This window comes from Ambystoma mexicanum, chromosome 7p, assembly GCF_040938575.1.
Source record: "Ambystoma mexicanum isolate Mex_15411 chromosome 7p, UKY_AmexF1_1, whole genome shotgun sequence".
NCBI classification, from domain to species: domain Eukaryota; kingdom Metazoa; phylum Chordata; class Amphibia; order Caudata; family Ambystomatidae; genus Ambystoma; species Ambystoma mexicanum.
In genome coordinates, this window is record NC_090939.1 from 432,929,319 (window position 1) to 432,946,778 (window position 17,460).

At 37.8% G+C, this 17,460-nt stretch overlaps 1 protein-coding gene across 2 annotated transcripts in view; it reads left to right on the forward strand.

Moving 5' to 3' along the window:
* CADM2 (cell adhesion molecule 2) overlaps positions 1-11,221 on the forward strand; it is a 2,048,893-nt gene extending 2,037,672 nt beyond the window's left edge. For both annotated transcript variants that reach the window (XM_069636448.1, XM_069636450.1), the window contains one exon: positions 444-11,221. In XM_069636448.1, the coding sequence (XP_069492549.1) occupies positions 444-562 (119 nt within the window). In that variant the 3' untranslated portion in view covers positions 563-11,221. The remainder of the gene's footprint in view (positions 1-443) is intronic.
* The last annotated feature ends 6,239 nt before the right edge of the window (positions 11,222-17,460 follow it).

Genomic DNA, 17,460 nt, shown 5'->3' on the forward strand with positions numbered 1-17,460 from the left:
ATTGAAAAATGATTTTAGTATCTGTTACGTTTTAATGAAAAGAAAACCATATCGGTGTGATCCACAGAGCGTTTTTTCAACGGGATGTTTGATGCACATAGGTATCTTGGGCAATCTCTAATTTAACAACACTTAGGCTTCCACTTTGAATCCGGTTCCATGAAACCACCAGAGTAGATGGATGGACGGCTAATGATTGTGCAATGGAATGAGATGTTAACAGCACAGTATTAATATTAGAATACACATTCTAAACAGTGTCAATCGAACCCTTAACACGTCGTGTCTAACTCTAATTGAGGCCGCATGTGTAATGCAATGTTTTCTACACACCTATGCAGTTGTTTGCCACGTCACAACGTTGTGACTGCATGCCAGTGTGCTATGTTCTACTTATTTTTTCATGAGAAATTACATGTGAGACTGTTTTCTATATTCCTTAGGAACCTATTTAACCAATGAAGCTAAAGGGGCAGAAGACGCGCCCGACGCAGACACCGCCATCATAAACGCAGAAGGCAGCCAGGTCAACTCGGAGGAAAAGAAGGAATATTTCATTTAGATGCACATCTCGATTCAGGCTGACAAGTGGAGGAGGCTGGCTATCAGCTTTCAGGATCCATGCCTTCCATCTCCTGCTGCACACCACTGCTATCAAAGGCCAGCGTATGCCAACAATCAAGGATTGACAGCACCCTTCCTTTATTTCCCATGCATAATCAAGGACTTTTCTTACTGCCTAGAACCTACACCCATGTTGCTCTTTCATCATCCAGTGCTTGAATATACAGCCTTAACAATCGTATTCACCATTAAGTCAAGCTGTCTAAATGCATATGCTTTCTTTTTTTTTTTTTGGCCCATCGTTCCTTTACCATGGTCCACGATCCATCGCCACTCCAAAATGTTCATGCCGCCATTGCTATCAGGTGAATCCCTGATAGCCGTACATTGAATATTAAATCTAAAATTAGAAGTTTACAAAGGATATTTTATATGTGTCTGCCGTTCAAAAACCACTCGTTTTTGAAACATACTGTATGCCCTATGAAACAATCTAAACTGAAAACATTGTGAAATAGATTCTAGAAGTATTATTGCAGTAGGAGTAAAGCTGTAGCAATTCACCAATTTAAAACACAGTATTTTAATGCTAGCTCTATGTCTGGGTAGTGAATACATCATAGGTCCATACAGACTGGCATAGGTAACCATGGCAGTTTTATTTTCAAGTCATTGTGCCCACTCCTATAGCGTTGTATACGGCAAAGAGGAGTTAGTTATCTCTTTCAATGATCTCACATTTTTTATATATAATTTATTTTATGTATGTAACCTTACCGAGTCTCAGATATCTGCAGTGTTCATACACCTCATTAGCAAATCATTTCAATATATTGTATATAATGCATATAATAAACCCAATGAAACATTATTTGATACATATTTAACTTTTTGACTGTAGGTAAGTAAATCTCCAGTAATCATTTTTAAAGGCCATTATATTCCTTTAGATATGACTCAAAGACAGTATTATGAATAGATATAGTGTTAGTACTTTTTTGCCTGTATGTCCTAGCATTGTTACGCATTAGACTTTTCTAGTCCATTTTAATTTATATTTGTTATACAATGGAAGCACAACGTTAAAAGAAAAAGGTAATATAAGTTGACAACCAATGCAAATCCTCAGGTGTTAAACCACAGCCACATATGAATATTTCCCAAATGAAATGTTTCTAAAAATGTTACTTTTGATTTGGCAGTCGCTGAACAGTTTTTCTTTGTTAATTTGCGAAAAAACAAAAAAGCAAACAAAAAAGTACGAGAGAAAAGGACACATGGTTATGTAAATGGACTAATTCTTTGAATTAAACTCATGTCTATGCATTTTGTGAGACACAAACCAATATCAGAGTGAACCATGGGTAATACCTGCAGTGCGTTTAGCAGTGTGATGAAAAACACTTCCTCCTCCCCTCTACACTATAGAAGCAAGTTATGCACACAGCTTTTTTTGCTTCATCCATAAAACCTCCTGCGCAAATTGATGATTGCAAAACACTCCAAGCCTTGATAATCACCACAGGAACTCTCGGGGCTCAGAGCCCTGCTTTCTTTTTCCTTGGATAATCGAAATATTGTTATATTAACAATGGTGGTATGGATTCCCATGGCAGCAGATGAAAACAGCATAGATCAAAACGCGCTGCTCTCTCGGCGGCATTGCACCTCTCTGAGTACATTTTGTATGAAACAGAAGACTTGTGAAGTCTTAAAGCTTCAGAGCGCAACAATCTGTTGCAGGATTATTGAATCAGTGTTATTTTGGGATCGTTGGAGAACGGCATTGTCTATTGAGATCAGTCTGATAAACAAGGGTGTCGTGTTTGTGATTATTTATCAGGGAACATAGGAGCTAAAACTGACTACTAAGTCCTAGAATATTTAATAGGGTTTTTCAACAGTGTTCCTGTGAATCTGAAGTAGCAGGAGGCATTAATTAATCAGGCAGTGGTTTTCTGGAAAAAAAGACACACTTATAATGCCATAACGTAGTGGAGCTGTCACGTAATTAAACAAACACAATGATGTCAGAAAGTATCAGTTTGTACTGAGGTGCATGTCCCTTGATCTAGACTGAATTGACACATGCATCGATGCAATACATATAGGCTCGTGTGAGGTTTGCAGAACAACGCAAATGTGTACGATAACGTTTTGAGACAGAAATGCACATATGTTTCCACATGCCCCTCAACAATGTGCACCATTTCAAATGAAAGCCATGAAGTCAGTAAAAAGAGGTTCCTGCCTTGCATATGTGTTACTGAACTATTCATCAAAGCTGTTTTTACATCTAAATCAGGGTTGTCCAACTCTAGGCATTGAGGGCCCGAAACATGTCAGATTTTCAGGATATCCCTCATTAAAATTAATTAGGACATTTGCATAGAATGATTGTAAATTTATGCACATTTTTTCTCACGAATATTTAATGTGGGATATCCTCAAAACCCATTAGGATTCTGTCTCTCAAGGCCTGGAGTTGAAAACCCTGATTTAAATGCACGTTTGCTGAACAGGTTCTTGCATTAGGCACAATGCATTGAATGCAACACCTAAGGGAGTTTCCATTCTGCAATATGTTGAACTAAGGTGCTGGCAGAGCCAGCAAACAGCCACAAGAAGCAGGAAACACTGAATTCCAAATAAAAAAAAATGCTCATTGTGTGAAATTAGTATTTGAGCTACTCATCATCAGGGTTGTACTGAGACAGGAAATTGACCAGGGCACCAATGACAAAGTGGACCTCAGTCACAAATAGCAATGTGTTCATTTTGTGATAGACTGTGTAGTACACAAGGGGGAATTAACTAATCAAAAAGGCCTACTTTGGCCAAAATACGGCTCCAATTTGACACAGAAAACGAACCCACACACACACTATTGTTTTGGGTCTACAATTCGGGCTTTGATCTACAGGACAGTCTAAGCCTGTTCATCCTTTTGCAAGAAAAAAAACTCTCAGCCAGTTGTGCACAATCTACAAACACGTCTGTTAGTGGCAGTGCTGTTTTGCCTGTGGAATATTGGAATGCATGACACCTATGGAGCAATGCAATACAATGCGATGTTGCAGCATCGACTTTGATTCTTGTTGCTGGAATGCACTTTCTTGTATATTTATATGACAAAGAATTGCCTTCACGTGTCTCATATTTGCATCGATGCTGTTAATATATAACACTGCACTGGTATTTTTAACATTTTAAAAGTTATTTTATTAAGAGCAATCTTTTTTTCGATGATTGCCTATTCAATTATGTGCTTCTGTTGTCATCACTGAAATAAAACATTGAGGGAACATTGTTGATTCTAAACATAGCTGCATAATCACAACTTTCTTAGCAGTTTCCTTAACATGGCGTGTCTCCCCATAGACGCTATTAATGAAGGAGACACAGAGAAAGACAAAACACAGCAACTTTTTTACATACAACAATGGAATCGAACACACTATGTAATTTTGATTTAATGTAAAAAATAAAGGCATCTATGGAAATAGTGTCATGCAATGATGCACCTTCTTTTTGTACCAGGACAGAGGCTACCAACTTCAGATGTGTTGTGGATGAACAGTTTTCTTCTGTATGATTTTAGCGAGTGATTATTTTCACGGGACCTGTTGGGGACTATCAAAACGCAATTGGGACTGTCTTCATCTTGCTGAAAAAAATTTACTCCTTGGCATCTTCACTGTTTTGTACCTGCTAATTACGATTCAAATATTGGAAAGATTGTATAGTGCAATTTAGCATCGCCTTTCGAAAAGTAGTAGACTTTTTTTCTCAACAGTAAGCAATCGATTCTGCAATAAAAAATAAATTGTGATGGTTACTCAAGAATGCATTGGCCTGATTTGCAAACACGTTTCACAATGGGAAACCCCCATTGAAAAACGTGTTGTAAGCCAAATGTGCAACGCATTAGACATGTTACATTTGAGGACCGGGGAGAGTTTTCGAATGGGATGTGCCCATTGAGAAACGCTTTGTGATTCAATCCTGGGGCCTAATTCATGGAATATGTAGCACGCGGCAAAGTGACATTGCACTGCCAGAAAACACCCTGATTCACAGACCGGTGCCAAGTGTATTTTTGAAGTGAAAAGTGCAAAGTCACGTTGCACTGCAAAAATACATGTTGCACTGCTCTGTGAATCGAGCTGTTTGTTGGCAGTGCAAAGTCACGTCGCACCAGTGCAAAGTCCCTTTTCACTGTGCTAAATGTTCTACTGGTGTCTTTGGCAACTTACTTGCGCCACTCTGACCACCTTGTACAGAAGAGAAGCTGTTGCTCGTAAGACTTGTTTGACTCATGAATGCAGTCCCTTGTCAGTGATCAATGGCACATACATCCCAACGCTTCTCCAGAAAACAGTAAAATAGGTTATTGCTATTGTGCAGTTTTTCCTCACAATACATAATTTACTGTCATGTTCAGCTGATTGCCATTGTACATGTCCCCTTGAATTAGATACAACTCTTTAAATGATGGCATGGGACATCAAACTAAACAGGAAATCATTGTTGTTATCATTAGATGTATACTACTAGACGTCCATACAACACTAATCACGTTTATAAGTCACAACCACGTTTATAAGTCACAACCATTAGTGCCCGATTCAGAATGAGTTTTTCAAAGGGATTTTCCTATTGAAAAACTCTTTTTGGACCAAGCTCTTGAGTTTGTTGTTCTATACACGTATGCTCCGTTTGCACGTGTGTATGTCCTGGAGGAAGAAAAACCAAAGCTCGGGGAACATAAATGAGAGGGGGTGAATGGAAGAATGCTAGCATAAAATGGCCTTCATCCTTTTGTGATGTGTGGTCACATCAGCAATTTGACTGTGAGGGTGATCGTATTATTCCCGTTCATTTAAATACAACATCGATGTATCTTGTGATGCCTTAAAAATGTGTTTATGGATACAGACGTGTATTCAATGTATATATGCATGTTCCACCTACTTTGCTGTCAAGGCGTCAATAAAGGTGGTGGCTGTGCACTGAAAATACAGTAGCTAACAAGAGGTGGTTGCTGACTGTAGGATCACTGTTTATTACAGCCAATCCTATCATGATAATTATTATTCCAAAGCTGAAACAAAAACACTCGTTTTGCCACAATACATTGTGTTAGATATTGTGCAATACACCTCGACCGAGCTGCTGAATTATGACCACACTATAAAAACAAAATAGTTCACCTTAAGACGCAATGTATGCTCAGAAAACTACTGCGTGTACATAATAAAAAGGGCCAAGGACGAGTATGCTAGCCTGGCGCTAAAGGGGTTAATTTCCAGTAGTCTTTCTGTCACTTGCTCCCAAAATGACTTTTGCCGTTAAGTCAGAAAAGCAGCTTTCATTTAAATCGCAATATTTCCTTCGCCTGTTTTCATTATAATATGCCTGCGATGTAAATCATAGCTTTCAAGAAATTGTTAAAGAGCTGCTCAAAAGTGAAACAGAATTGGGCCCTGCTACTGTGTTAATTAGTTGAAACAAGTCCGCTCATCAGACAAACCATGTGGCATTACTCACACATACAAACATTGGTCAATGAATGGGTGGGAAGTGGGTGTTTTAGTAGACACATTGATTTCCACATGTAAAATACCAGTAGCTGGAAGAGTTTCAATGTCCACGCAATTTACATTTGGGGGACATCTACACACACAAATGTAGTGTGGTGAGTTATGCACATAAAACAAAAGAAAAACAAGGACTAACCTTTAGCCGGGAGCCCTTCCTTCAACATGGCTAAGGCAGATTAGGAAGAAAGACAAACCTGCAGCTATAATTTTTATAACTATTTTCCATGAAATGGATTTATTTTGACCAAAGTATCACACTGCTTTAGGGTCCATTGGTACAAATATGTGTTCACTATTAAGCTTATTCACTTCCAGGGAGATGTTTCAGGTTTTGCTTTTTTGTGTGTGTCTGGGGTACATTTTGGCACATAAACCACTGTGAATTGTTATTAAATCACCACAATCAATTCCGGAGAGGCCACCGCTACAATCTGTGCAAGCAAATGGATTGAATGGTGTATTGTTACTGTAGTTTCTGTCAAAGTACCTAAATGTGTAATTGAGAGGCGAACAGCACATTGCTGGAAAAGACAGAACACATAATGGATTATGTGATGGTATTTATCAAAAATAACTCATTAACTCTGGCACCTGTTTTCTAATAGCATGTATTGAATGAGTACAGTCAACAGGTGCGTTGGGAGGTTATGATATTTGTTATATATGCTTTGTGTGATGATAGAGGGGTCGTTATGGGTGCCAATACCAACTCATATTGGGGAATACCAAGACGTATCATCTTCCATAGAAACTTGTTTTTGTCACACAGTGTAATAGTTGGCTTTTGGGTCTTTGAACTTTGGGCTCACTTACAAGTGGCCTATGGCATTTTTTGGTAATCAGTGCTAAAATGTTCTTTGTAGAATTATCTCAGGCTTAAAATTTTCTTTAATACCAGGTTTCATATTAACTACATAGAAGAATACACAGATATTGGCAGAGCATATCATTCCACAGAACTCCACTTGGTCTGCATTCAAGCCCCATCATCTTGAAAACCTTGCACTTCACCCGATACAGGAAGTCAGCCATCTGATAAAAAGAAGGCATCTCAAATCCCATCTTTGTTTACATCTGACTTAAGACCAGTGCTTTCTTCTTGTTATCTACTCTTTAACAGTGCTGAGCTTTGATGGATACATAATGGTTGTTTTGTTGTGAGTTGGTTCATTATAATGCTGAGCTGGTTGCTACAGTCTGGTGGGCATTAAGGCAGTTGGGAATGTATGAATGCACTGTATATCTAATGTCTTCACCCTTAGTGTTGGTTTTGGTGATAATATGGATTGCGGAATTTGTGTCCGTGTTTGAGATAGAATTGTTGCAATGGTGGGATTCCATGTTATGAAAATTGCACTGATTGAACAATATTGTATAGCTTCATTTCAAAATACGCTTAGTTCAGATTGGGCAGATGCTTCCATACCTAGGTCCTCATTAGGAGTATGGCAGTGCTGGGGCAAACATTATGGTAACAGATTTACTGCCAATTGCTGCACTGCCACATCCAGAGTTTAGAGGTGATCTGGCAGGAAAACCTCCAGCACTCAGTTGGTTATTTCTTCCGTGCCCCGGTGGAATCCTATAGGACTCCACGATGCACCTGAACACCATAAAACCAATTGGTAATATGTAAACATGGCCATCCTCACCGATATGGCCATAGTTCATGGGTATTGGAATGTCTAGCCTTACAATATTTTTTGTTTTAAAAAAAAAACTTTATTGGAGGGTTGTTTATACACATAAGGTAGCAGAAGGCCCAGTGGCTGCCTTGTGGTGGGTTTCAAGGCAATATACAAGATCATAAGATCACCGAAGATTCACATTCCATCCACAGTGTGGATTAGACAAGTGAGAACACTGATCCTCTCCCCCTCCCCCAAATGCTATAAGCTCTTTCACCAGTTTTTGTCTTAAGGAGATAATAAACTCTAGATGAGGGCATGTGACTTCAAAGCATATAACCATATAGGGAAAATCATGCACTTTACATTTGATGGTGCAGTATCGAATGTGCTGTATTTTTCAGCAATTTAATTATAGCCTTCTGAGAAACGGGGAAGCCACTCCCCCCACAACTCCCACATATTTAAAACATCTTACTGTTATTATTTAATTATGCCTCCCTTAGTGACAGTTAATTAATGCAAACAATATTAACATACTACAATTCATTGGCAATACAATTGTCCACAGATTTGAAAAAGGCATATAGCATAGCTGAACACTGGTAATTGAACCACAATAAAGAAAACAAACTGTAAACTTCCACTATTATATGTCCATTGGCTGGTGAAGAGCTAAACCTCTGTATCAATTAGCTCCACAGAAGAAAAAACATTATGTTCAGTGGAGCAAGATCATACTCCCTTAAACAGGTAGTGCATACTTGGAATGTACTTGGCATGCACATATGTCAGACAAATTAATATTCAGATTAGAAAGATAACAGTTACCCTACACTGAATAATGTCCAGTTATAGGATGAGTAATTGAATAGGAAAGATTAAAATCATCTGCATGTTGTAGCATTCCAGCTTAAAGACCCAGCATCATGCTCCATACTGTATCATGCTCCGTACTGTAGCATGTACTGGAATTTAGAGTATTGCTCACAGTGGTGTCATTCATGCAGGAGCACTAGTCTGCAGCCAAAAGAAATAGGTGAATGTTAGATTTAAGAACATTAGATCTTAGGCAAATTCGCCTGGTGACCTTTGTTCTCATCTAGCTATTCCACCTGTGACAAAGCCCGGTGTTTCAGTTGCATAGATATATGAACTCACACAGCCAGGCAGTGGGCTAAGTACTGAATGCAGAGATTAGGGGCATCTCGTAAAAAAAGCAGACTTTCACGTCTGTGAAGCATGAATCATCCAGGCTGCTTCTTGTCTCCATTTATCTCAAAATGTTGCATCTTAGAATAAGTGTGAATAGTGTAGGTTTGGTTAACTGCTGTGGATTTCGTTTTAAGGGAAATGTTGAAAGTCTGGTAGAAGGTGAGTTGTGCTTAGCTTTTTTTCGAGATTCCCATATCTCCTTATTCACCATCTAGTAGTAATTTACGGTTTCTCCTCAAGTATACAGAAGGAAAGTTTGAGAGGATGTAATATATTTTGGCCTTCTGTCAAATACATTTTATATTAATGCATGTGTGTGCAAGCCAACTTTCCCTCACACGTTTCACCTCTAATCCACGCTCAAATCTTGACCTTTGGAATGTGTTCCTCCATTCTTCCAATTGCATCAAACAATAGCACATCCACTAACCATGATTTTACAAGATCCTCGGTTTGATTCCTCTAAATGTCAAATAGCTTAACTGATCAAACATACTCCTTGACTTTAATGAACTTGTAGCACCTAATTCACAGACACGTTTTATAATGGCAAAACCCCATTGGAAAAAGCTCTGTGAATAAGAGCTGTATTGTTTACTAGTTTGCATGCAATAAGCATGACTGTATCACCACCCATTAGATACAATATATGTGTATTGTTATGTTAACTTATAGAATTATTTGACATTTTACCAAATTATAAAACACGTATGTTCTACTCATCAAAAGATGCATTTATGTACTTTGTGTTCTAAGAATATATGTGTTGGTATTTTAAGTTTACCAATTGAAAAGCTCTCCTAGGCACCTCCGCCCCTTGTGGTATTGCACCTTCTATGGTGTGCCACATTTTGATCAAATATGTGAAGACTTTTTTGTTCATTTTCAAAGGGGAGTATTTTGTTCTATGAACAGCTGTTGACTCGATTCTGATCTAAAATGGCATTTTAACCTACTGCATACATTTACTCATTAACCATTAGCCCGCAGAGTTGACGCCCTCACGAGCCAACTCTCTATGAAAAAATATATCTAAAGAGTTTAAAATATATGTATGTGGAACTTGTGGAGTGACTGCATAGAGGTGTTGACACATTCACATACATTCATTATTTCACAGAAATATAACTATGCTTCCATGGATTAAATTGATATTTTAAACGTTTAGGTTTTTTTATGGACAGTTTAAAAACCTTTAGTGACATCTGCCAGTATTAAGACCAGTTGCACTAAAAGGAAAGAGACAACCATCGTGTCTATCTTTGTCTTTTATACTGTTAAGCAAACAAAATGAATATTGTATCATTAGGTTCATGGCACAGCATGTTGAAATGCTTGTATCCTTGCAAATAATTCAGTACGTCTATACCTAGTGGCACTTTGGAAATGTGATGCACAGTAAAGTCCTATATCAATCTCTACAAGCTTCCCATTTACACTTTGTGAAATGCTTTCACTAAAGGTGTTAGAAAAATGTCTGCTTAGTACCATGAAAATAAAAAATAATTGACGTGTGTGGGCATCTACTGCATTTCTTTTAAATGTTAATGCATCTGTTACATTTGCAAATGTTTTTTTTTCAATTTAGCATCTGTTAATTTGTCAAAGAAGGGCATACAGTACAAGTACTCCGATTTCTTCCAGTCTGTTACTATAGACACATTTGTATGTTATTAATGGAAACTCTGTTTCTGCTCCAAACCATGTCCTTGTAGTTTGTTCTAACGAAAAAGGTAATGTGTGTATGTAAATATATAAATATATATAAAATAAAACTGCTACTGTAAATCTGGTGGTGGCCAAGATGAAATGCACAGGACACACATTTCCTTACTTGGAAGTTAATGTTGCATACAATTCAGCATTACAGATGTACAGTATGTGAGTGTTTTCAGAAATTTTACTTCCAAAAGACAACGAAAAACATAAAAGTGTAAAATGAGTGTTTGTTTCATAAAAAATAATGTTTGATACTGCAGTACCTAAATACTTTACATAAATGGTCATGTCACTAAATGTAGCAGACATCCTTTATCATGGAATATCATGTTGTGTATATTTAGTTTCTTTTTCTGCAGAATTATGATTTGTTTTGTTATCATTTAGAAACATTCATCAGAATCCCCTATGCTTAACCGACTTCACTATAATGGATCACATTTTTGTTGTTTATTTAACTACAAGAATCTTAATAAAATGTTAAGATTTGTTTTGCTGTCTGATGTTTTCATTTTCTAATCGCTCGCTCATCAATTTCATAAGCAGAGAAATAGAAGGTTCACACCAGATACTTGTGCAATGTTAAGATTAGCATGTTGTGGACAGGTAAATTAACTTAAAGCTATTTAAGGTGCTAAAAAATGCATTGCATAGCGATAGTCATAATCCCTTCATATTGCATTTCCTACTTCTCCTGTTCTCAGACTACAACAGTTCAACCAACAAAAACATGTTCAAAATCACATTTTGATAAAAACAAGTTCATGTATGTTGACAATGCATTATTTTAATATCAAACTATGAGATACGCACACGAAGTGGAATACACTATGATATGTTGTTTCAAAGATAGCATCTTCTTGTAGCAATGCTTGAAAATAGTTTAGGATAAAGCCAGTGTCGGTGGCAAGATCGCTGCAGCCTCAAAGGTTACATGGGCAGGTGAATCTGATGCACTGGTGCTTCAGGAAAGCACCTCCTGGGCTCCATCAGACTTGAGCTGAACACGTTTTAGGATGTTCATTACCACTGCACATTATTTTCAGACAAAAGTATGTTCTTTGTTTAAATAAAGTGAGGAATTTTTGTGAAAACCATTTGCACTTTTGCATACTGTTATGTTACCAGCCACAATTTGGGCATTTTTTGTCCTTTAGCTGATTGTCTTCCCACGCACATTTACATGTTTTACATTATACTGAATTACTGAATGAATCATTCTAAAAAACAGGTTTTTATCAGCATATCTCAACAGCACATTAAAATAGTATGTACCTTTTTAACCACAAGGGCGTCATTATGGGTTTTCAAAATAGTGCATGACACTTTACAAAATAAAAGAAACTTTTACTTTTTACACCATTTTCTTTGCAGTGTATCAGTTGCAATGTTATGATATTGCTTGCCTACCCATACTTTGCTTGGTCATCACAGTCAGTATCTGCAAGTAGAACATTAATCCCCAAATTACATTCTCAAAGGTAAGGTTTAGATCAAGGTTAATGATGTGCACCTAAGTTAATTAGCGTACAAATACTATGTAAATGCTTATAACAGGTTATCCATGCAGAAGGTCAACTTAGTTTGCAAAACACAAGTTCTCAAAACACAAATACGATATTATGTGGGAAAACAGCAACTAAAAATGGATCTGTATGATGTTACCGAACCCAAAGGTTCGGCTCCCAAAAGTTCATTTTTTTTTAAAGTTCTGCAAATATATATGTGGGGGGAGACCCCTCAAAGCCCCCCACCTTACCCCTATACATGTATTATACACTTTACTCCCCCCACACATGGTGGTCCAGAAATGTTGCTGATACATTGCTACCAGCACCCTTATTTCCCGACCGCCAAACTCAGAATGAGGCCCAATGTCTATCCAAATAGAACACGGTTATATAGTACCCCCTCATTTCAAGGCATATTGTAAAACATTGAAATCTATAAACACCTGTTTAGGTCAAACTAACACGAATATAAGAATCACAAGACTATCCCACCTCATACTATGCAACATGAAGCAAACTGTTTTGCAACATTTCTTTTATTTCAGAATTTAAAATCAAATGACACATAGGTTATATACACCTGAAAAGTTGGGGCTAGTCAATACGTGTCACTGTTTGCTATTCCAGACTTTGAAGATAGAAACAATCAAATGCAATGTTTTAAGAATTCTGAATTCATGCTACATTGATTGGAGATGCAAGATATATTGGAACTGACATTTAAATTGAACACCACCCCTTGGTGTTTGTTCTTTCAAGTCATAATATATGCCTAACCATTCTAAATGATGAGGTTGTCTGAAATCTTTACTGAATTTAAAATGCCATGTTACTGGAACGTCAAAAGCATTCCAATGTTTCCATTGGCACCATGGGAAGTGCGTGCGGTCAACCAATGAAAATGCTTGCAACGCGGACTGTTTTCACTAAAGAAAGCTCATGCTTTGAGCATTATGATTGTTGTTTGATACACTTCCCTTCACTTCTGTGCTCCCCCATTCACCTTAGAACCCGTGTAGCCCCCTACACAGTTGCTAATGGCGTCTTTTTTTTTAATGAAAAAAGAAAATTACCTTTTCAATACAATGACAATTGAAACTTAAAATACATGCAACATGCAAGATATATTAGATATATGTTTGGGTCAAAACCACATTTTCATGAGATCCTAGAAAACAAAGTGTTTGTAAACCTGAACATTTATTTTTATTTTTTATGAGGATGACCCTTTATTAAGAACAATATTATATTGGTTCGTATTCTTCCTGAAATAATATTTCTACTGTCCACCCCCAGCCATTCATGTGTTGGGAAAGAGAAACCCTTTAGGTGTATTATCTGACTAAGATGTTGACATGATTTATAGCATTTCATTCCAGGCTTACCCATTAGTGTTCATTGGGAAGCCACACTACACTCAGACATTGCGTCTATGTTGTCATTGCCCGTGATATCCTTGTGAAATTAAATAATTCAGTCTTTCCAAGATTAGCCATCTATTAATAGCCCAGGTTTCTTCAACTTGTTGATCTCCAGATGTTTTGAACTACAACACCCATGATACCTCACCATTAACTATGATGAATAGAGTTAATGGAATGTGTCATTACAATCATCTTGCGAACAAAAGGTTGCAGACTGTTGTATCAATGCTGACTCCACTGTGGTATGATTAGATGATTGATTTTTAAATGAAATGTACTTTTAACATGGCAGCAGTCATATCTAGGGCTGGTGGATTGTGGGTTCCCTCTGTGCAGGACTGCACCCCTCTATGTTGCTCAGTGCACTCTCTTCTCTGGCCAATAAGCCTGGTTTCTACAGGGCACTGAATAAGATTTGCTAGGGAAGATCTTGCTAATGGAATTGTCTCCCACCGGGGGGTGCAGGATCAGCCTCTGGAAGCTGTCATTCAATAGGTTCTCTTTAAATAATGTTGATGTGTCCTGATTAACAAGTTCTTCTCGACATTACTTATCATTTTCAAATTCCATTCTTTCTTTTCATATGCTGCTTGGTTTACAGCTTAAATAACATGGTAACTCCTGAAAACTAACAGGTTCTCAGACTAAGAATGATTGTATACGTCAGAAGAACACTTATCGGCTGTGAAATGTAATTTTTCACTTTTCCCCATTGGCCATGAGGGTGGGCATTCAGTGCGTAGGTATAGCAATATTCCAATGTCGGACCTACCTCATTTTGTGTGTAATATTAACATGTTCCATATTTTCACCCTCCTGAAAAGTAAAATTTCCTGTGACATCATGAGCTTAACATTTTACTAACAAAGTTAACGTTGGAAATGCAGGAGAAGCTAATATATACAAATGTGTGTAAGCATACGAATATAATCCTATTTATTTCACAGTTAGATGTTCTTATTCATCAGACTATATTTTCCCAAAGCTATTCTAACCATTTGACATGACCATTCCTTTTTGGCTCAGGCATTTTGGCTGTAGATGTACTGCAGGTAACTGTTCTAAAATGTGAGCTTATCTTACTGTGCACTAAATAGGGCTATCCACTCACCTCATCTGTGGAATGTGGTTCTACAGTAGAAGTGTAAATCCTTCTCTCAGATCATGGAGGTCACTGAAAAATCTAAAATCTGCAGAGCATAGCTAACATATACAATCATATATGAGTAGTTCTCAACTACTGGATACATCCCATCAAGCGGATTCGACTGAGACATGACAGAAAACAAGTGTGAAGCTCAAATTGTCTATGATGCCGATCAAAACGCTGAGGTGAAATGCACCCCACAGTTGAAAGCTGTATTATCCGTCAGTAATGTTATTCTGTGAATGGTCCTGCAGCTCCCTGTTCCAAACCCTGTGCTGTCCTTCCTAGACAAGCATTCGAGTGGGTGTAGAGTGCAGGCATGAGGGAAAATATGAAGGGCATCACGTTGAGTTTGGCCGTGAGGAAAAAATGACAGTAAAATCAGGCAATTTGATTACTGCCACTTAACCACCTATTTTCTGCTCCACTAAATTCCAGGTTTTGGGGGTAAGAGGCAATCCCTCGGTCACTTGATACAGACGTTTCCAACAATTTACCTGAAAAATAGAGGAATTTTCATAGAGAGACTTACCACCATCATCAACATTACCATTCTTCCACTAGTAATCAACTGGATTTACAATGATTGCGAGAGGCATAAATTGCAGACCTGTTTGGTCCGTACTTCATAGGAAATACCAATAAACCTGTAATGATGCCCAATGTTCCCTCTGCCCTTAACCCATTGCACAATAAAAAGGTTAAAAAAGGAAGAAAAAAAAACGAATATCTGGCAGAGAAAATGATGTATCCTGCTGCTCTGACTTTGTAGCAGTTATTATGTATTTTATAATCATCTGCTATAATTCAAAGCATTTAGAAATGGAAATAGTTGTTACACACATTACACAATTATTTCATGACAGCCTGGGGCAACATAATTGTTTCTCTGTACATAACCATGTGACCTCAAATCATCATGATGTAGATATATGTAAACATGCTCACCTTAGAGTGCCAACTTGAGTCTGCAGCTTCTTTATAATTACTAGCAAAGCCCATTTCAAACATTTGAAGAATATATCACACTTTTTTATTAACTTAGTGCTAACATTGACTCAGTAAAATAAGCACTATTTGGTATCTTATGGGATATGGGCAAGGATACATATTTTTTAGTGTGTTTGTAAAGTATTACATTGCTTCAGTTGTTCGTTACAAAGACGTATGGGCTCATTATAGATGTGCTACACTATTTGTCAAAAATAGTGGTAGAGCTACAGGTAGCATATCTGTGATTCTTTCCAAGGGATTTGCAACACTAAACACATGGTATGCTGTTAGGAACAGTAGCCAGGGTGTCACAAAATGACAATTTTTGTGCAGGAGTAAAGTGATCCGTAGTGTTTACTAAATTCCTACTCAGCTGTATGTACACTGCAACAAAATCACAGTGATCTCAGTCATTAACATTAAACTGGCACAACATGAATGGTACATCTCCTTTAAGGTAGCATTTGCCAAGGGTAACCTATACACTTTAAGAGGACTCTCTGCCACCCACAAAGCATCCAAAACATCAATAATACTATTATATAAAAACCACATTTCCAATCAATGTTAACAACCATGCAAGTATTAAATCACTCTAAAAGTACAGACAAACTAATAAAATACTAATGACCAACCCTTGTAATGAAATACATAGAATATGCAGACCTTTTGTTGACAGGGACCCTTTGGATATAAAGACAGGTGTACGCAGGCAATTATCTTTGCAGCACTTTAATGTTTAGAAACACATCTTTTGAAAAAGTAATAAGTGGGGTTTAAAATATCACTACAGCCCGTAAAACCAGCCCTGATGGATGGAACCATTATGTACACCTTTAAATCTTCTTCTTGAGGCTTGATAGCATACAACCTGACCGCTGAGTGCTTTGTTTTTCGCTGGGTCGAGTTAGTGTCGAGACAGTTTATCGGTAGCCAAACATGGGGCTCTTCAAAAAGCAGCAATTTGTTTGAGATTTGAAGGTAGCTTGGAAACAGGTGATTTGTACATCCTTGTGGTTTGAAAGAGTGACAGTGTCTCAATGCTTTGATTCAACTGCAACGCTGAGCCTGTTCTACTGAGTCCAAGAATGCAGTATGATTCTGGTCAGCAATTGGCTCTAAGAAGCTCGAGAACAGGCAGGTCATGCTTGAGTTGGTTGTATGAAAAGGCTTGAACTGCTCTGGGAGCCAAACATATCAAAAGCAGATTGGTTGAGAAACAGAGCACAAAGCTAATATTTTCAAACTGTAGGTTGCTGTGGGGCCATATCCAGGGTTTTAGAGGTAAGGCAAGTCCTTCATCTGCCCTTCCCATCCAGGAGGTTTTCCAGAGAACACCTGTGGGTGTGCAGCTTCCAGTAGACAGAGACATTGCTACCAGTGTTTAAGCAGCAGTCCTTGTTTAGCAGCAGAAATTTCAAAATATTCCACAGAAGTTGATGGGGGCAGGGTTTCTGTCCTTGGAAATCCATATCTTTAATTGGAGGGGAACTTGAGAAGACTGATCCCCCGATAAGGTTCCAGTGAAATGAATCCTTCTACTTCGTGAGTCCAAACATGATTTTGCTAAAGGTGCATGTAAGACCTTAGCCAATCTGAGCAGGTGTAAGAAGAGTTTTTGACTTCTGATGTAAGCTCACACAAAGCATTGTCAAC